This window comes from Vicugna pacos, chromosome 6 (genome assembly GCF_048564905.1).
Source record: "Vicugna pacos chromosome 6, VicPac4, whole genome shotgun sequence".
Classification (NCBI taxonomy): Eukaryota; Metazoa; Chordata; class Mammalia; order Artiodactyla; family Camelidae; genus Vicugna; species Vicugna pacos.
In genome coordinates, this window is record NC_132992.1 from 52,977,594 (window position 1) to 52,999,296 (window position 21,703).

Here is a 21,703-nt window from a genome sequence, read left to right on the forward strand (position 1 = left end):
CATTATTCCTCAGAGAATTTGAGGCAGCATACAGATAATGTATACTACACTATAAGATAAAAAATTAGTAAGTGAGGAAATAGATATGATGTTAAAGAGAGGAAAAATAGGATATCAGAATTGCCCAAAGCAGAAGGTTTTATCGTGGTTTTGAGATCACAATGAACTTACTGCTCGAGAGAGGCACATCTTTTCCTGATATTGAGACTTTAGAAAAACTTACCTCATGAGCCTTCATAGAGTAGAAACTCCTAATTCCTATCTTCAAACAAGGATAAAATCTTTCTGATAATTCTTCAAACATGTTATTCTTGAAATACAATGTTTGATGTTAATTAGGCAATAAAATGTTTGAGGTCATAGGCTTCAACAAGACCATGGAGTGCAGACATTTTATGTTGCCAGTAGTGGCAGATCCATATGCTTTGACCATCAACCCAGGGGTGGATAGCATGGAAAATGTCCAGATTCTATGTGGTGGTTAAGAATGTGTCTGCCATAATCATTATTTTCCTTTACCACAATTGATGCAAAGAAAAAACATCTGCTTTATGCTAACTCTAAAAGAATCTTTAGAATTTTTAAATAACTTGTTAAGTTAATTTTAACAAGGTCGGTGAAGTCATAGCTTGTGAGTTAAATATTACATGATTAGTATAAAATTCAAATTTAGTTTCTATAAAATAAACATCCAGTGTGTGAATTTAATTTAACCTTCTAAACTATTAAGCACATGATTTCAAGGTTGAAGGTTACACAATAAAAATTATAGGTAACAGAAGAGTTTCTTAAAAACTGCCCAAATTTATAATGCCAGGGTATTGAATAAGAATAAATATGGCTTGATAGGCTCTTCATCTCAACCTGATTGTCATATATTCTTTGTGTCTTATAATATCTGACATGTAAATATCTTCCATGCGTTACTTTTATCTACATAATGCTTTACTTTTATCTATATGGTTCACTCTATGCTTTATAGTGTTTTCCCCTTCTTTCAAACTTCTTTACTAAAATGCTAGTTATAATCTGAGGCCTCTGGTTTCAATTTAGCTAAGACTGAATTTTTAAAAATTGGGGGACATAAAAAATTTTAACCTCTACATAGGTGAGTTTCACAATTTACTATCCAAGACAGAATGGCTAATTAAAACCCCTCAGTGTGACAAAATAGAGTATCAGGACAATAACTTTAGTATAGAATGTATAGCTTTAAGCAGTATAATCTCCTGATGAATCTTCCAACATAAATTAGTTGCAAAATGTAACTTTATGTGATTGAGTTTACCACTCCAAAGGTTTGGTAAGTATAAATCAATTAAATGTTGGAAGGCATTGGCCACAATTACAATTTGGATTTTCAAATAGTTAATTTTGAAGTATTCTTTCTGTTGCTAGTAAGAATCAGGTGTCTGTTGAGGCCAAAACTGTGTTTTCAAAGTACAGGATAATTCTATTTTGTTCTGGAGAGCAATAGAACATGTATCTCATTCAGAATCAGTTATCAGGTCATTATGATGGGAGTTTTTAAAAAGAAGAGTTGAGGAAGGTAGTGCACACCTCTTTTTTAATCCAGATTGAATTGATTATCTGATATGTAACCTTGATCCTCAGGGTGGTTTTAAGGTTTATGTCAGAATTAATAGCAGGCTTCCTGTTTTCAGCTCACAAACAGGTCCGGTGTACAAATTCAATAGCTAAGAAAAGATATAATCTTACATTGTGCCTTATCGATTACCTCGCAACATAATAAGTGTAACGTTCAGAAGGGGTTCCTAAAGTTTGCTTGCACTTCATACAGACTAGTGTTCTGGGAAGCCCTAATGTGCAGAAGAAGCTGCAATGCCTGGCACTGCATCCTAAGCTATCTAGCTCTTCCAGGATTCTAATACGTTGTCTTTCTCCTTGCCCCGTTAGGGCAAGAATGATAGTGGCTTCCTATTGTAGCCAGTCTCAGAATGCTTTACATTCCTTGTTGGTCCCTTTAACCCTGTGCACGTGTTTCACAACTCATCCTTTCATTAGATTCTCTTTTCATGCTGTATCTTTCTTGCCAGAACCCCAGTTGATAGTTATAGAAATTGGAAGTAGACTCAGGAAAGAAACCCTTGCAAAATTCTTCAGTAAAATGCTAATTATAATCAGTGGCCCCATATATCTGTTGATTATCTGTATAAACTACTTGCCATGGACGATGAAACAATGGTGTTCCATAGTATGGAGTGACATCACAATTAAATAATCATCAACGGTGGCATGAGGTGGAGGGCTGATGGAGCACTAGCACTTGGCTGCTTTGACAGTGAGGATTACTAAAATTGTGTTATTTGCTCTGATTGCTTCTGTGAGAATATATGGGGAAAAAAGACAAAGAGAGCCTTGAGTTCCAAACTTAAGGCATGAATAGAAAATCAGGAAGCTTCTTTGACAGCTTTGAAGAAACCTTATTTCTCTTGAAGCTGCAGGGCAGATGCGGTTGAGGATCAAGCCCTGGTGGTAAAGGCTTCAGAGTTACAATGGCATTTAAATGTGTGAACTAGACTTCTTATGCTCAGAGCACTGGTGGGGAAGGATTGGGATCTGTGATGTGAAATTAGGGGCATTTGGGCAGATATGAATGAGGCTGAGAACTTTGAACAAGAGTTAGATTTCAACATAGCCCTGATGGAGAAGGACAAGACTTGTTCTTGGAAGAGAGAGCTTATGTACTGAAGGAGTTACAGGATGTTACCAAATACTTACCTGTGATTCAGATTTTATTTGTTGTTGTGAGTAGTTGGTCTGTACGCTGAGATACTGGAACTTCCCTGGCATACTGTAGAAGGAATATGAAGTCTTAGGGAGATGGGAATTTTGGACCTGCTCTATTATGTGCATCGTGCTTAGTCATGCTGTATCCATACAGTCCCTAGAAGGGCCCTTAAAATTGACCCTTATCAACTCATTGAGTAAAGTCCATAGATATCCTTGAAAAATTCTTTGGTGGCTGTCCTCGGTTGGTTAGAGGTGGTGATGGAGTTGCCACAATGAAATTGGGATCCATGATTTCAATGGGAATATTGATCTCCTCAGTAGAGAGTAGGGAATAGAGGCCAGGTGGGAGATTCTTAACTGTCAAAGTTATGTTCAGCACAGTTGCCCTAATAACCCTCAGGAAGAAGTGATAATCAGGGTGTTTGACTGCAAGGATATTTGCTGGTGGCTTATGATCACCAAGTCTCTAGGAATGAATGAAACCCACAGCCTACTTAAGTGCTGTGTGACACATGTAAGCAGAAGAATTCTAGGTCTGATGAGCAGAAATCTAACTCAAGTCACTATAATGGAGATTCCAGACCTATTACCCAATTCCTAGACTAAAGCCAGTTAACAGACCTAGAGTCCCTTAATTAAGAGCAATACCAGGTTTCTTTGAGGAAGGATTCTGCAGTGCAGCCAGGTATAAACAGTGAATCTTCCCTGAGGCAATTCTTAGAGGCACTTGTGATCTTTTCCCAGGGGATTACAAACTGAGGAATGGGAAATTCCCACATCTTCTAAAGGTTAATAAGTTTTAGCCCTGAATATTAATCCCTGCAGTCTCAAAATGTGACCAAAATTCCAATGATTAGAGTAGAGACTTAAAGTCAAGAGTATATGAGCAGCTTATACAACTTAATACCAAAAAACCAAACAACCCAATCACAAAGGGCAGAAGAACTGAATAGACATTTTTCCAATGAAGACATACAGATAGCTAACAGGCACACAAAAAGATGCTCAACATCACTAATTATTAGAGAAATGCACATCAAAACAACAATGAGATAATCACCTCACACCTGTCAGAATGGCTATCATCAGAAAGTCTACAAATAACAAATGTTGGAGAGAAAGTGGAGAAAAGGGCACCCTTGTACAATGTTGGTGGGAATGTAAATTGTTGCAGTTGCTATGGAAGACAATATGGAGCTTCCTCAAAAAACTAAAAATAGAACTGCTATATGATCCAACAATTCCACTCCTGGGTATAAATCTGGGAAAAATGAAAACATTTAATTCAAAAAGATACATGCACCCCAATGTTCATAACAGCATGATTTACAATAGCCAAGACATGGAGCAACCGAAGTGCCTATCAACAGATGAACGGATAAAGAAGTTGTGGTGTATATATGTATATATATATATATATATATATATATATATATATATGTATATATCAATCACACATGTATATACAATAGAATATTACTCAGCCAAAAAAAAAGAATGAAATTCTGCCATTTGCAGCAATGTGGATGGACCTAGGGAATATTATGCTTAGTGAGGTATGTCAGGCAGAGAAAGACAAATATTATGTGATATTACTTATATGTGGAATCTGAAAAATGATACAACTAAATGTATATGCAGACAGAAACAGACTCATAGTTATAGAAAACAAACTAATGGTTGCCCTAGAGGGAAGGAGGGAGGGGCAAATTAGATTGTGGGATTAAGAGATACAAACTACTACATATCAAATAGATAAGCCACAAGGATGTATTATATAGCACAGGGTATTACAGTAATTATCTTGTAATAACTTTTAATGGAGTATAATATGTAAAACTGAATCAGTATGATGTATACCTGGAACTAATATTGAAATCAATTATACTTCAATTAAAAAAATTTTTTTAAAAAAGGAAGCAATAAAATCAAATGTAGTCTTGGTTCAGGTCCATTTAATAGTGGGTACAGTGGACCTGAAGACCTATGTGGGGTTATTTTTCTAGTCCCAAAATGTACATGGGAATAGCTCTATGCAGTAGGAGAATCCCTTACATACATTTATGTGTAGTAAAAGTTAATGACTGGAAAGGCCATGTGAAACCTCCCTAGCTGGCCCCTCTCCTGTGCCAAAGTAGAAAATCAAAATTAAACTTTATCAGTGGGGGAACTACAGATATTAATGCCATCATTAAAAATGAAAGACGTTTTTCCATTTTAACTCATCTGCTTGGCTCACTCACTAGCGAAATTAGTTTTGGAGAATGTCTATGGACTATTAAAAATTTAATCAGATGTTGATGTCAATTACAGCTGTAGTTCACATGTGGAATCTTTACTGGAGAAAATCAACACAGCTCTTGGTGCCTAGAATGTAACTATTGACTTGAAACCTAGAATATAACTTTTTTTTCTAATTTCCATCAAAGGAAATAATCGGAAGCAGCTTGCCTTCACGTGACTGGGACGGCACTGTCACTGTCTTACCTCCAGGCTGTTTCAGCACTTCAGTTCTAATATTGTTTCATTCCAGAGAGACTTTCGTTTCCTTGATCTCCAATTGAATATCACACTAGTCTATTATCTTGATGACATTGTGCAAATTGGATTGGTGAGTGGGAAGTAGCAACCATCCTAGATACCTAAAAAGACCCTTATATCAGAGGGTGGGAGATAAACCCAGTTCAGAGACTTGCACATTTGTGAAATTTCTAACAATCCATTGGAGTTACAGTGCTCCACCTTGCGTCTTCCACCCCAAAGGAAGATGCACAGTGCCTGCAGTGCTTGATTGGCCTGTTTGGATTTTGATGCCATGGTATTGCATTTGCTGCTCTCTGATCCATTTACCACGCAACCTATGTGGCTGCCAGTTCTTCATGTAACTTGGGAAAACAGAATACCCTACAGAAAGTCCAGGTTATGGCACAAGCTGCATTTATACATAAGATTTAGAATTCAGCAGACTCCATGGTAAATAAGGATACTATATGGAGTTTCTTGCCTGCCCAATAGGAGAATCCAAGTGCAGAAGTCTAGGGTTTTGTAATAAGAACATGCCCTCATTTGTTGACATCTGTTCTCATTTGAAAGGCACCTTTTGGTTTGCTGTCAGGCCTTGGCAAATACTAAACACCTGACCACAGGATTCTAAATGATTTTGTGATGTGAACTGCTCTTCAGGAATTGGGTGTTATTTAATTTACTGAATCATAAATTGAACACTAGCAGGAGACGTCTGTTGTCAAATGGAAAGGTATTTACTGGGTGGCCTGAGCTGACTGAGTAGGCATAAGTAAATTACATGGACTAACTTTCATTGTACCTGCCCCTACTTCTTTGCCACCTTTTTTTGAGCCAAATCTATGGGCTCAGGGTCATTTAACAGAGGAAGGAAAAGCTTGAGCCTGATTTATTAACGGTCTGGATAATACACTGGCACCAACTAGAAACGTAGAGCCACTGAAGTGTGGCCCTACTTCATAATGAAGTGGTCCTGAAAAAGTGATGAGAAATTCTCCCAGTGGTCATAATTTTGAACAGAACATCTGGTTGTCCTCTTTGTTAGGCATGAGAGATAGCCTGAGGTATGGAACTATAGTGATTTATGCACAGTAGTTAATAGATTGACAATAACTTAGAAAGAAGAAGATCAGAAATAAGGAAGTCAGTGGGAGATGTATTATGGATGGGTTCTCAAAACTGGCCTAGAATGTGATAATATCTGTGAACTATTTGCCCACAAGAGGGCATCCATCCCAAAAATCAGGTATACAAGATGATGTATCCTATAGATGTCAGTCTTCCTTTACCCAGTCACCCTAGTACTAGTTCAGTGAGGCTATGTGGCAATAGGAATGGAGGCTAAACATGGATTCAATGGCATGGACTTCTACTTGCCACGGGTAATGAGTTTACTGCCACTGTGGAGTACTTAACCTGCTTATAGCAGAGGCCATTGCAGAGACCCTTGTAGGGTACTATTCCCCAAATAGAGCAGACAATCATCTGTTGGCAGTTTAATTAAACTAAATCTCTTTGCTTATGGAGGGAAGAGCAGTTTGTCCTCATGAGAATAGATACACATTTCAGATACAGGTTTACCTTCCCTGCTTGGAAAGTTTCTGTTAGTACCATGATTCATAGACTTATAGAATAACTTATTTCATCACCATGTATGACAAACAACATTAAATTGGAGTGAGATGCTAATTTTACTGTGAAGGAATTATGGCAATGGAGTCATACCCACAAAATTAACTGATTGTACCTCAAACTTATCATTTAGAAGCATCTAGTGTAATAGAATGGAGGAAAGGCCAGCAGAAGGATCAGCTGACTGAGAGATAAAACCCTGTGAGGATATGATGTAGGATGTAACTCAGTAGCCAATATATGTCACCATCTACCCTATATTGAGAGTGCATGGGCCTAGGAACCAGAGGGTAGAGGTAGGAGTGGCTAGTATTATACCTAATAATACACTTGAAGAATTTTTGTCTTTAAGACATTGGGCTTGATGGCTCCAAAGATCCTAGTGCCCAAGGGACAGGTACTTTCCCCAGATAACCCAGTCACAGCTTCATTAATCAGGAAGCTGATGCTCCTTGGCCTGTATAAGGCCACACACTGAGGATGGTAGGGTGAAACCTTGGTCCTTTTGAAAAAGTCTGCTGGTATTCTCCAATATCCATTTCCCTTCTGTCTTTAGTATTAAACCTCCCAAATTTTAGTTAAATCCATGATGTATTTATCAACTAGGTGGGGTATGTACTGGTCAATAATATTTGAGTGAAGTGATACGTGCAACTTTTCGGTTGTACCCTTAGAATGGATATATCCACTTCTTATTTTTCTTCCCTTCTATCTGTCTAGAATGAGAATATGAATGCTTAAGCAGACATCTTTGATTATGTGGTGGACATTCCAGATTAAGGGTGGATTAAAATATAAAGAACTTGGATTCCTTGATGTTTTGAGGCCACCATATTAGCCCTGGATGGCTTATACTCAGATTATTTCATGAGAGGAAAATAAGTATCTGTCTTAAGCCACTATAAAAATTTTTTACAGCAGCCAAATCATTATTCTAACTAATATAATCTATGATGACATTGAGCTGATGAATGTACCACCATAGAACCAACCTATCTTCAAAAAATTGTGACAGTAAATGTCCTTTTTATTTAAGTCATTTTGAATTACAGACAAAAGCATTCTAATTGATAAACTTTTCCAAGATTGCTAGTTACAGAGGGAAGGAGTGAGTTGGATCATCAACTATTGAGAAAGTCCTGATTGAGAGAGCTCTTTTCTTAAGATTGAGGAAATGAGAATGGTGAAGGAACCAATGGAAGAAAAAATAATTGAGGATACAGAAGGAGAGGAATAATTTATGGAGTAATATCCCAGAGGAGTCAGGAAGAGAGAGGATCTATAGTACTAAAGTACAAATACCTTTTCATCTTTTTTTCTGTTTTAAAATAAACTTGACCTTGACTTTTTAAAAACAGCCTTATTGAGATACAATTCACATACCGTATAATTTACCAATTTAAATTATGTAACTCAGTGATTTTTAGTATATTTACAGAGCTGAACAGAATTGATTTCACAATCAATTTTAAAACATTTAATCACCCCAAAGAAATATTCAGTAGCAGTCACTCTCCAGTTTCTCCCTAACTTCCCACCTACCCTCTCTAGGCCCAGGCAACCTTTAATCTATTATCTCCATAGATTTGCCAATTCTGTGCATTTTACATAAATGAAATCATACAATATGTGGTATTTGTGATTGGCTTCTTTCAGTTAGGATAATGTTTTCAAAGTCTATCCATGGTATAATATTTACCACTACTTCATTCCTTTTTATGGCCAAATGATATTCCATTTATGGATGTACCCCATTTTGTTTAGCCATACATCAGTAATTGGCATTTAGGTTGTTTCTACCTTTTAATTACTATGAACAATGCTGTTATGAACAGTCCTGTCCAAGTTTTTGTGTGAACATATGGTTTCATTTCTTTGAGTATGTATCTGTGAGTGGAATTGCTGGGCCATATGGTAACTCTATGTTTAACTTTTTGAGAAGCTGTCAGACTGTTTTCCAAAGTGGCTGCACCACTTTATATTCCCACCAGCAGTGACAGTTTCTCCACATTCTCACCAACACATATAATTGTCCATCTTTTTAATTATAATCATCCTAGTATGTATGAAGTGATATCTCATTGTAGTTTTGATTTGCATTTCCTAAGTGACTAAAAATGTTAAATCATCTTTTCATGTGCTTGTTGGTCATTTGTGTCTTCTGTGGAAAAATATCTATTTAGATCAATTTTTACTGTGTCATACTGATATCTCAGATTCCAGTTCAACACCACAGGGTTCATTCTGAACTTCCCCTTTCCTTACTATAACTTTATCTTCAAAAGCAAGAAATCTGGCCCTGATAAGGCACCAGGTATTTGTTAAATCCTATTGCATACATAAGTAATTTCAGAATTGCTAACCTATGTGTGTCCTGGGAGAAAATTAAACTATGAACGAAAGAACAATACTTGGGTACAGTTTTTGACTTTAGTTTTATAGTATATGATCAAAATGCTATTTTCCAAAGCTGCTCAAGGTTTAGAAAACCCTTCAGTGTAGTTATGTTATTAACCTGAAATATAGTTAGGTTCACTTTTTTTTTTTTACTGTTTGTAATTCCATTTTGAGTTCCTTCTAACCCTCGTCCCCCATATCCTGATTGATTTTTAGCTATTTATTTATTTTGGAGAATGTGAAACATTACTATTGCTCTAATAGTCAGGGCTATATAAAAAAGAAAGGTTAATTTGGAGAAGTGTCATTCCTCCTAATCCCTACTACCCTGTTCCCATACACTTATTGCTTTTATCTTTTTCCCACCCATCTCCTGGGTAACTGATCTCATTGGTTTCTGGTTTCTTTTTCTTTTTTTTTTTTGTACAGATGAGCCAGATGCATTTATATTTTTATATCCTTTTCTTTCTTACAGGATGGGTAAAGTCTTTGTGCTTTGGTTTTTTTTTCCATTTAACAGTATAGTCTAGAAATCAGTATGTATCAGTTTATAAAGATCTATATTCTTTTTTTTATAGCTGTATAGTATTACATTGTGCAGATGTATTACAATGTATTCAACCACTCTCCTATATATGGGCATTTAGGTTTTTTCCAATACTTTGCAATTACAAAAAATGCTGTAATAAATTGCTCTGTGTGTATATATTTTCACACTGTTGGCAGTATTTCTTTAGAGTAGATTAAACTTACAGTTTATGGTTTTAAAATATATATATATTCTAACAATGTCCGCTGAAAGAATCTTCAAACAGTGAAACTCCAGCTAGCAATGACCACAGCTAGCACCCAGATCTTGGTTTCTAAATACCTTTTCTCATTAAAAGCAGCCAGAGTTTCTTGGAGGAGTGGTTAATCCTAGTTCTGAGGCAGAGAAAAAAATATAAGGGAAACTTGAAATGTTTTCTTGTGCCAGAAAACAAGGAAAATGACCAAAGAAATAGGACATGTTAAAAAAGAAAAAAGGAAAAAAAAAACCCACTGGTGTTAACCTGAAGGAGCAACCATTGGCCAAATTGAGGGCAATTTGTGGATTAAAAAGAATAATGATGGTAAATAATACAATAATGTTTTTTAGATTTCATAAATCCATAGTGGTACTCAACAAAGTTGGGAGAGGAAATGTCAGCTACTAAATGTAAAATGTAAAAGAAGTGGTATAATTATTTTAAAAGCACCATTTTAAAATCACTAATATAAAGTTGATTCAGGCAAGGATATCAGTGGATGTTAAAAACCATTGGGTGAGAAGTTCTTGGCTGAGATATTCAGAGTCTCAAGTATTATCTCACAGATTACTTATTAATTATGAAGGAGAAAGTTTTTTTCAAATAAAATTTTCAATTTGAAATAGATTTTGAATTACATATATAACTTTTGAGGATGGAATCTACTATACTCTTTTTTAATGGGGTTCCCCTGAAAGGGATTATCAGGCTGGAATATAAACTGAGAATTATAGTAAACAAATACAGGAAGAGCAGAATAGCCTTCTTTTCTATGAATATGGTTTGTAGGTACAGCATGAGATAACATCTGTCTTCCTATGTTACTTCCTTAGTGTCTAGGAAATGTAACTCGACTGAACATAGTCCCCTTTAAAACCATAATGTAAACTTGTAAACAATGTAATGGTTTACAGTGTTCTGAGGTCACAGAACCATTAACTGAAATATGGAATACATAAGTTTTGGCAGTGATGAGTGGGTTTGGTTTTTGACATATTGATTTTGAAGTGTCATTAGGAAAAGAAAGTGAAGATGACCTCAGGCAGTTATAAAGTCAGCTCTGGAAGGATGATTTTCTCTCCTTAAGAGAGCTTAAGGCTAGAAGAATAGATTTGGGAATCAACAGCATGGAGGTCCTATCTGAAGCCATCCATCTATGAGGGAACATAGAGTGAAGAGTTGCTTATCATGAGGAATAAACAGAGATCAGGAATCTGGTAATTAAGAGGCTAGCAGTAATCTCCTAGGTGGAACTGATCTGTGTAGAGTGTGGGTAATAACCAAATGCAGGAGAAAACTGTGTGAGGAGGTGAGGAATGGGATGATGGTATCTTGAGAGTCAAGTAGCATGAAGGGACAGTGTTTCTAGGACACTGAAAATTTAAGTTCATAGGTAAAGAAGAAGCCAGTGAAAAGGGAGAGATTGAGAATAGTTTTATTTTCTTAAGTATTTATTGCCTTTTGCTTTCCATTCAAAATTGCCTGCAACCTTTGTTACTGCAAAGACTCTCCCTGACTATGTAGTATGACTACTTAGAATATTTGCCAATATAACTCCAGACTATATCTCTGCAAATCTAGTGTGAAATTTTGCCCACTAGACATGGAGTTAGTTACACATTATGCTGAATCTCTAGCTTTCATTTATCTTGATCTTCTTAATCTAAATTTTGTTATCCTAATTTTAAAAGATAGGCCTGTTCAGTATACAGTACAAAAATGGACAACACCCTCTTTACTAATATGACCTTGCTTTTACATTATGGGGGAAATGGTGCCTGGTAGATAAATGAAGATTATTAAAAATTTTTTGGCTGTATAAATATTGCCAGCGTGTTTATACAAATATGTAACTGTTCTAGGAAACAGGTATTTGAACATCTAGTATCATACAGTATATTGGTTTGTGTATTTCCGTGACCGTATAAAAATTCTTTGAGGGTGTGTAAGGGGGTGCTGTTTATTTGTGTGTGTTTTCCAGTGAAAATGTTGCAGTACGTCGTCTGTCACTGTCTTCGGGCTATGGGGGTGGGCTGAGATAGGGAGGGTGTGACGCTGGTATTTGTGTGAACTCAGGCTTGTGATGCTGAGCTTGGTTCATCCGCTTTCTCCTCCCTTCTCCTCCCTACTCCTTCCCACCAGCGCCACAGCAACATCCTCAGAGTCTGAGCGAACTGCGCCCAGCGCGGGCACAGAGCCTCCCACCGCCGGCAACCTGCGGCCCGGGAGAAGAGCGAGCGCAGTGACAGCGCCCCACCGCCGCCAGTCCCCGGACCACCATGGCCAAGAACCGTAGGGACAGAAACAGTTGGGGTGAGTAGCATGGTGACTTCTGCAGACCGCCCTCCGCTTTCTGCTTCTGGAGAAAACGAGGGCCAAGGGCTGCTCGGCGCCAGCATCCAGCGCTGGGAGACGGCCACAGCCGAGCTGCTCCCTGTCGGGCGGGAGGAACCGTGACCGAGGGGTACCGGTGGAACCGGCGTCGCGCTATGGGGGCCAGGGCCGCAGCTACGCGCAGGCCGGAGACTCTTGCTTCTCACCCGCCCCCGCCCCCAGCCCAGTCTTCCGCCTCCCAGCATTTGGACAGCACCCACTTGGTTGCCTCCGGGGTACTCGTTGGTTCCGCTTTAGCGGTAGGTTGGCAGAGAGGCGAAGAAGGTGGGCAGGGGGCTGTAGTTACCTGGCCCAGTGGGGTGAGGGACGAGGGTCAGAGATCCCCAACCCTCTTCCCTGGGAGCTGCGAGCTCGCGGGCCTGGCAGGGCGCGGACTCCCGGCGGGCGGGCGGGCGGGCTGGCAGTGTTTGAACAATGAGGCAGAGCGCGCTGGGCCCGGGTCCGAGCATTGCAGACCTGAGCAGCCTCGGAGAAGGGGCAGCCACTTGGGAATCCCCCAGCGCTGCAGTACTCGTTTTAATTTGGGGGTTGGATGGGAGATTTGGGAAGAAGGGAAGCAAAGTTGTGGTTTCCAGCCTTCTGCCCCACCCCAACCTGGTACCCAATTCAGGCCAGCCCAAGGGTGGCATTGTTCTTAGATTTTACCTTTTGGAGATATTGGGCTCATGATTCAGCACCAGGCCGAGGGGAGGGGGGAGGAGAGGCTAGGCCCAGTGGGTTCATGCCGCGAGTGGGTGGGCGGCGCTCACGCAGGCGGAGAAGAGAGAGCACAGTGATGCAGGAGAAATCAAAGCCCCGCCCGCTCTGCTGCTCCAGACTCTGTTGAGGACGATTAGTGTGGGCAGGTTGGGCGTCTTTTCCCTCTTTGGACTCCCGACTTCTTCCAGTCACAATGCTAAACTCACTGCCATCTTAGGGCGTTTTATTATCTGCACCAGAGCAGATCTCAGACCTCTGTGGCTTAGTAAGCAGAGAAAGATTTTGTTCATTAGCTTTGAATTGTTACTTGGAAAGTTTACATCTGCTTGAAGTTCAAAGCTCCTTGATTGATTCTCTTCCCTGTCTCATAGAGATCTCTTCTGTAACTGTCCATCAGAGTAAGAGATATAAATTTAAATTTAAATTGGTTATTTTGGTTATCTTTTGTGAAAATTGGTTATCTTTTATCAAAAGATCGTATTTGTCCTTGCCTCTGATTGGTCACAGCACCAACTTAATCCCAAGTAGGCCAAGTTTACATCCGAGAGATTATCCAAGGTTTATGGTAGACGTGGGGAGTTGGAGCAGGGAGGCCTTTCATTGTCCGAGTTTAAGAGAAAGCAATTCCATTTTCTGTTATCACCAAATCTCAATTTTAGTAGGCGTGACTACTGTAATAACACCATTTTCTTTGGTTCTCCTGAAATACAGGTAAACTTTTTTAGAGTGTTCACTTTCCTTCCTTTCTCTTGGGCTCTAGAATAGGAATTTCTTAAATGCTTACAGTTAAGATGTGTATGTTCAAGTCAACTTTGGTCTTAATCTCTGTGCACTATTGATTCAAACCCTGTTAAGAGACAGGCATGTGAAAATTTATTCTGAGTATTTAAATTTTCCTCCTTCACAAGCTTTGGATCGTCATTCTTCAGTATTTCCTTTGGTTACAGATTTCTTATGTAGTGGAGGTTTTTTCTTCCTCTGAGAATGTGGTTCTCAAGTGAGATTTGCATAAAAATCACATTGGGAACTTATTAGAAATGCAGACTCCCACATCTTCCAGCTTGAGCTTTTGAATCAATGGGTCTGCAGTAGGGTCTAGGAATCTGCCTTTTAATTAGCATTCTAGGTGATTGAGAAGCAGATAGTCTTTGGATGTTACTTTCAGAAACACTATCTTAGATTATTTACATTTGTTAGAAACATATCCCAGATAGTTTACCCAGAAGTCATCAAAAGAGTTTTGAGTCAAGTGATGATTAAGAAAAGAAATTCCACAGTCACTGTGTGTTCACTGGAAGTCTTACAGAAAAGAAATAGCGGAATTATGGAGTCTTACCTTGATGCTCTATGGAAGCACTTTACTACTCAGATTTTTCTTTGCTGTAAAGTATATGTAACATAAATGACTTAGGAAAAAATATAGCATGTGGAGTAAGAGATAGAGGTTTTTGGCAAAGATATTAGTCGTGTCTGTCTTGATTCCATTTTAATACCAGCACCTGGTGCAATGCCCAACATATAATAGGCATTTAATAATAGCAATAATAACTAACATCATTGAACTAATATTGTATGAAGTCGGGATTAAAATCCTCATTTTACATTATTAAAAGGTAAATAATAGGTCTGGGACTCCAACTCTGGTAGTCTGACTTCAGATTCTTTTATCATCACCAGTATTTTGTTGAATGGATAATACCTTTTGCCTTGTATAAAACTACAGTTTTCCAAGCACATTCACATGCATTACTGCATTTGATCTTTAGCATCTTAATATGTCAGGATGTGTTCTCTATTTGCAGATGAAAAAACTGAGTCACAGGTAGGTTAAATAATTTGATGAAAGTCACATAGTATTTAGTAAGTTAAAGGACTGAGATTAGAACATAGAGTTGTCTTCTAATTTATTTTCTATAACATAATGCTGTGGAATGTTTTTATAAGATAATGGGACATGGTGTGACAGTAATAGAGAAAACAGGCCCTCATAGAAGCCAGAGAGCTCTGATGAGAAAAAACTCAGGTGATAGCTTAGAAGACAGTGAACTGTCTGTCATCTAGTTAAATACATATTTTTCAGATGAGTTAGAAAGCAAAGGGCAGAGGAGTAAGGTAAACTATCCAGAATTGGAAAATGTAGGGTTTCCAAGAAAAGGGCAAGAGAGATCTTTGAAGAATTTGTACAGAGGACCTAAAATTCAGGTAAGGACCCTGTCGAACCATGTAACAGGTATTATTTTTTATCTAAGTAGTCAAAGACCTACAAGAGCCATGGGAGCTAGAAAACAGGAAAGCATCTCTGCTGACACCCAGAGTCAAGGGTGATGTTTGAGGATCATACTCAGAGATACAACTGGGAAGCAAGTCTGTGCTTCCCAAACTGAGAATCTTACCATCTATACTAAATCTACACTGAACTAGAAGTTTGAGTAAATTTAATCATTTAAAGTCAATTCTTCAAAGGTAAACATTATTTTCTTTAATATATAAGGAACCTGAGACTCAGACAGCATTAATAACTTCCCAGATATTCTATAATTTATAAGTTATAGATCTAGGATTTAAATTTAGAGTTGTTTGCTTAGTCCATGTGATAAGGACAAGGAACTAGAATAGAATGCCAGTAGATGCCACAACAAACCTATCGAGGCTTAAGCTGGTAAAAGAAATCAGTGCTCTATAAACTTGATCACCTTGGAATAGAAATGAAGGCAAAGAATGTGCTAGCTTGAAAAATAAAGGAGACAAATAAATATCAGAGACGGTAACCTAGAAAGCATTCTTTAGTGTTGAGCTTAGAGCTTAAGTACTCCCAGAAACAAAACAAAAATGCACCCTTTTTTGTTTGTTTCTGATAATTACATTTGCTTTAAAACTTGGGATACCACTTGGGAATTTGAGTTTTCTACAATGTAACTGGAATTGTTTGTGCAATATTGCTTTAGAAAAATAATGTTTGCACTAAGGTGTCAGCTTTTCCTGCCCCTTAAAAAAAACCTATTGTAGCTTCACAGTAAGTATAGGAAATTTGTTGAAAAGACATTTGTTGGAAATTAATTTTTAAGTTTCTGTGTTTGTTTTTGGAGGAAAGATTCGAAACGATCTTCAGTTTATTATAGTTATCTCTTGATCTTTCTTTTCCAACTGTATTCTATTTTCCTTGAAATCAGACTCTGTTTTTACTTGCCTCATTTTCTATATGTCTGTTCCTTCTCGCTAAACTTTCTTATTAATTCTACTAAATTGCCTTTTGATGTTTTAGGATTTTCTACATAAAGAAACCTATCACCTGTAATAGTTATTGCTTTATTCATTCCTTTTTAATCTTTGTCTTTTATGTCCTTCTCTTGTTTTAATCAGATTAAGAATGTTCTTCTTTATTCCTAAGTAAATTTTTAAAAATCATCATTGTATATTGACTTGTAATGAATGCTTTTTCTGTAATTATTGATTTTGGACTATTGATTTAACTTCTGTATTGGTTACAGAACAATTAGAACTTTCTATTTCTTCTCGAGTCAGTTTTAGCGATTTATGTTTTTCTTGGAATCTGTCTGTTTCATCAACTTGGCATGAGGTTGTTCTCAATTTTGTTTATGTGTAACTTTTTAAATTTCATCTTTTATTGTTAATCTCTCCTTTTTATTTCTTTTGTATTTACTTAATTTCTGTGCATCTCTGTCATTTCCTTCTTGTACTTTCTTTGGTTTTATTCTATATTCTCTTTTTAACTTAAAAAGTTGAATAGTGAGCTCATTTATTTCTAATTTTTCTTCTTCTTCTAATATATGTATTTAGGGCTATAGGTTTTCTCTAACTATCAATTTTGCTATGTCCTATATGTGTTGATATGCATTAGATTGATTCTCAATAAGTTTTAAGTATTTTAAATGTCCACAATGATTTCTTTCTTTACCTTTAAATATGTAGAAAGTATGGGTTTTTCTAAATTATATTTTTGTTATTGATCTCACTTAATTTTATTCTAGTCAGAGTATATGTTGTACAGTAGCACCACTTGCTGTGGTGATGAAATGTTCTATATCTGTCCTCTCTAATATGGTAGCCTCTAGTCATATGCATCTCTTGAGCATTTGAAGTATGGCTACTGAGAATGAGAACCAAACACTTAACTTTATTTAATTTTAATTAATTTAAACAGCCACATGTAGCCAATACTGCACAGTTCAGGTTTATAGAATACGTATGGTTTAAACTTTGTTGAAACTTGTTTTATGTACTACTACATGTTTAATTTTTATAAACACACCACATAAGTTTGAAAAGCACTTTTTGTTTACGAGTTTTTGATGCAGTGTGTTGTATATGTTCATTAGCTCAGGCTTATTAAATGTATTATTCATATCTTCCAAGCTCTGATTTTCAGACTGCTTGATCTACCAGGTATTGATATTTGATAGATACTTTAAAATTCTGAGAGTTGTTTTGAAACATGACAGTGAATTTGTCAGGCTTCCTTTAATCTTCCATTAAGCCTTATTTGTGGACTTTTGAGCTAAGTTGTTAGGCGTACACAAATGTGGACTTGTTACAACTTCCTGATAAATTGAGCCCTTTATGTTTATGTAGTGAGCCTCTTTATCTTTAGTAGTGCTTTTTGCCACAAGTCTGTTTTATCTGATATTAATATGGGTGCTTCACGTTTCTTTTGCTGAGTTAGTTTATGGGCCTACTGAGCAGGAGTGGTTGCAGCAGGAGGAGGCTGACTGAAATCCACAAAATGAGTCACCTTGTCCATCTGATTTTTGAGAGCCTCTTCTACAGTGAATGCCCTTTGGTGAGCATTCACATGGGACCAAATATTCTTATATTCTATGCCCACTCCAAAGGTCCAGGCACATTCTTCTTCAAAGTACTTGACCATCTGGCCAAAATATTGGCTACTACCTGTGAACTGGTACAGTTGTGAACCTTGGGCATGGCATGTGCTAGAAGCCTCATAGGTGTTATCTGCTTACATATCTGTCCACTCTCGCAGAACACAGTAGAGGTTTCTTCTTCACTCTCTCCTTCAAGTGTCATAAGAGCCTTTTATGGGCAAAATCTAAACCAGAACTCTGCTAAGAAGGGATTATAAAAGTTGTAGTACTGTAGTTTCCACACTTCTAGTCTCTTCAATATAGAGAAGAGCTTAGAATGGTGGGCATGACACGGACAATAGTCAGCAGGAAGAGTAACCACCCATTTTCAAAATAGCTGACTCAAAGATGATTAAAGGATGAAACAATTCCATAGGAACCAAATACTTCTAAAGTTGACTTTTTTCAGTGATTGTAAATACATGCAGATTTATTTGTTTTTGTAATGGGAATTATACTTCCCATCTGCTTTTTTTCTTAAATCTGTGAACATGTTTTCTCATGATTAGGTATTTTTGTATAACATGTTTTCAAAATGCTTCATATTTTGCACAGTATAGCTGTGACATAATTTATTTACAGTATTCTACAATTAGGGAATTTAGATTGTTTCCAATTTTTTGTTAAATAAATAATGCTGTAATGAACCATTATATAGATAAATACATATGCATAGCCCTGATAATTTCCTTAGAATAAATTTCTAAAAATGGAATTGTTTCATTAAAGGGTATAGATATTTTTCAGTGTTTTTGAATGTTTCCAATTCTGAGTATATCTATTTTTTAACTTTTGTAAGTTATAAAAGCCAAAATGTTTATATCCTTTTAAGTAGCATTTCTTTAATTACTGGTAAGACTGAGCTTTTCCCTCTATGATTTTTAACCATTAGTATTTCTTCTTTTTTTAGTTGCTTATTTTTCTGTTGAGGTCTTTTCATGTACATATGTGAATATATATGTTTATATATATACACATGCAATGCCCTAATCATGATGGCATCATTCTTCTAGAGGAATCATTTAATAGTTTATGGAATGCTTTTGTAGTCAATAGACATAAACAGCCTGTTAAATGATTTACTTCTTTCTTCCAAGGCTCTGCATCATTCCTTTTAACCTTCTTCTTCAAGGGTGTTGTTAATAGCAGAATGATCTAAGAATCTGCATGGTAATGTTTGTGATCTGTTATGTGTAACCATCTCATTGTGACTTACATCTCTACTCCAGCTCAAACATTCTTAAAATTCATTTTTTGTTAATACTTTGTTTCCTCAATTCTGTTTGTCCTTTCTGTACAAGCTCCCTTTCGCTGTGTTTTTGGAAGTCATTCTCAGTTACTCATTCAGACAAATGTTTTTTCTGTCATTCTTCAACTTCTGCTGTTAGAAAGAGACATAATAGTTTAAGAAAAATAATATTTCCTTTTAATTTCAGTTGCCAGGAGACAGTTTCCTAGGTGCCATATCTTTTCTCTATAATGGCTTCAGTATTCTCAGAGTTACTCATCTTGTGGGGTTTAATTTTTGCTGGAAAGATGAAATATAATTTTCTTTTACAAAGTTTACAATTAAAATTAGAAATAAACACCCACAGCATTTCTAATGTATTAAAATGATTTCTCCATATATAAATTTTTGAAGATTCCCTTTCAGCATATCTTAATTCAGTAGCTGGGTAACCAGCTTCCAGTGATTTAAAATACCACATAGAATGGAAAAGTCCCCCAAACCCCTTTATTGAACATAAGATCCAATATCTAAAAAGGTCAAATGATACCTATTTTTTGGTTCTTGCCTTGTGAGCTATACATTTGTATTACCCATAGTAAAATGCTAATTCCCACCTGGTTTGCTTCTGACTTGTTTCCTGCCTTTTAAAGATTTACATAGTGCTCTGGGATTTGAAGCTAAGTTTAGTAAAACATACTTAAGAAGGTAGAAATCTGGTGCTAAAGAGACTTGGCATGCATTCCAAAGGACTTTTGGATTCTTTTAAAACAAGGATAATAATTATTGCTCAGATAAAATATAGTTATGAATAATGAATCAAGGACAAAACATTTGTTCTTGATTATACTGTGTATTCCAATACTTTTCAGAGTTATTTTCTATTAAATTCATATAAATATTTTTTGGGTGCCTACTGTGTGAACTTCTGTTACAAGCTTTTATGAAATGCGAACATGAGTAAGACAGTCTCTGCTTTCCAGATATCTTTAGTCTGTGTTTTCAATTTTGACCTTTTTTACAGAAGCTGAAGTGTTTCTAAATAGTTTTTTAACAAGTTCATTGAGATGTAATTCATATACCGTACAATTCACGCACATAAAGATGTACAACTCAGTGGATTTTAGTGTTTTCAGAGCTGTGCAGTCATCACCACAATTTTAGAACATTTCATTAGCCATCATCCCCTGATCCCCCCCTGCTCGCTATCCTAAGCAACCATAATCTGCTTTCTATCTCTATAGCTTTGCCTATTCTGGATATTTTATAGAAGTGGAATTCTACAGTATGTGGTCCTTTGTGACTAGCTTCTTTCATGTAACATTATGTTTTCAAAGTTCATCCATGTTTTGACATGTATTGGTTCTGCATTTTTTATTGCTGAATGACATTTCATTGTATAGGTATGCCACATCTTGTTGGTCTATTCATCAGTTGATGGGCATCTGTGTTGTAGCTTATCTAAATAGTTTTATATGTAAATGTTGATTACCGTAAATAATGTGTATAGATTGATGGTAGTAGCAATAAGTTTCAGATAGGAAGCCTTTCTTAGCTTTAGGTGAGATACAAGCTAATGATTATATATTTATAAATATTCCACAAACTTATTCTATTCCAGTTTCATTCTGCTATTTAATAACAAAATATTTCTGAGTTTTTTAAAGTTTCCTTACCAAAAGGAATATTTAATATGGCAATTTGCTTACATTATAAAGAGACTTCTTCCCATAAACTATCTCATTATTTTAAAGTCACGACTCAGATATTTGTTTTATTTTACAGCATACTTATGTCAAACTTACAATCTCCCTCCTCATCATTAGGCCTATTGGTAACTCTTCAGTCCTTGAATATATAATCTGAAAAGTTCAAAGTTCTCTATCTCATCCACACCTAGTATATAAAGGTAGAGTAGGAAAGGATAATTATATACCAACATCCACTGATGTGTTTTCTCTTTCTCTCACCCGCAACATCCATCCATTCTGTCCCAAGTCCTTTTAGATCTTGGTTTGTCTCACTTTGTATAATCTGGTCCTTCATAATCTTCCCAGCTTGCTCCATCCATACCATACTCCTTGCTGTTCCTCAGACATGCCAAACACACTGTCCTACACACTTTTTCCCCAGTGGTATCATACTATACACACTGTTTTATACCTTGAATTATTTTTTCATAATACATATTGACAATTGTTTCAAATTAGCTTCCTTATTCTTTATAACTACCGTATATTTCATAGATGAATGAACTATAGTTTATTAATCAGTCCTTTGTTGATGGCCATTAGCATTGCTTCTGGTATCTTGCGTGTGTATGAGTCTGTCTGAAGGATCATTTCTTTGAAATAGCATTGCTCAGTCAGGGAGTATGTATATTTGTATTTTTGATAATTAATTGCCAA

At 36.6% G+C, this 21,703-nt stretch overlaps 1 protein-coding gene across 5 annotated transcripts in view; it reads left to right on the plus strand.

Moving 5' to 3' along the window:
* The window catches only part of ATL1 (atlastin GTPase 1), a 65,371-nt gene that overhangs the window by 1,487 nt on the left and 42,181 nt on the right, over nt 1-21,703 (plus strand). For 3 of the 5 annotated variants that reach the window (XR_012073595.1, XM_015235583.3, XM_072963040.1), the window contains exon 2: nt 12,237-12,407. Coding sequence is in view for 4 of the 5 variants with exons in the window: in XM_015235583.3 (XP_015091069.1) it covers nt 12,374-12,407 (34 nt within the window). In the remaining variant the exon portion in view is untranslated. Of the gene's footprint in view, nt 1-2,245; nt 2,303-2,349; nt 2,497-12,236; nt 12,408-21,703 lie in introns of those variants that run through there. The other 2 variants (XM_072963038.1, XM_072963039.1) reach the window with 2 other exon arrangements.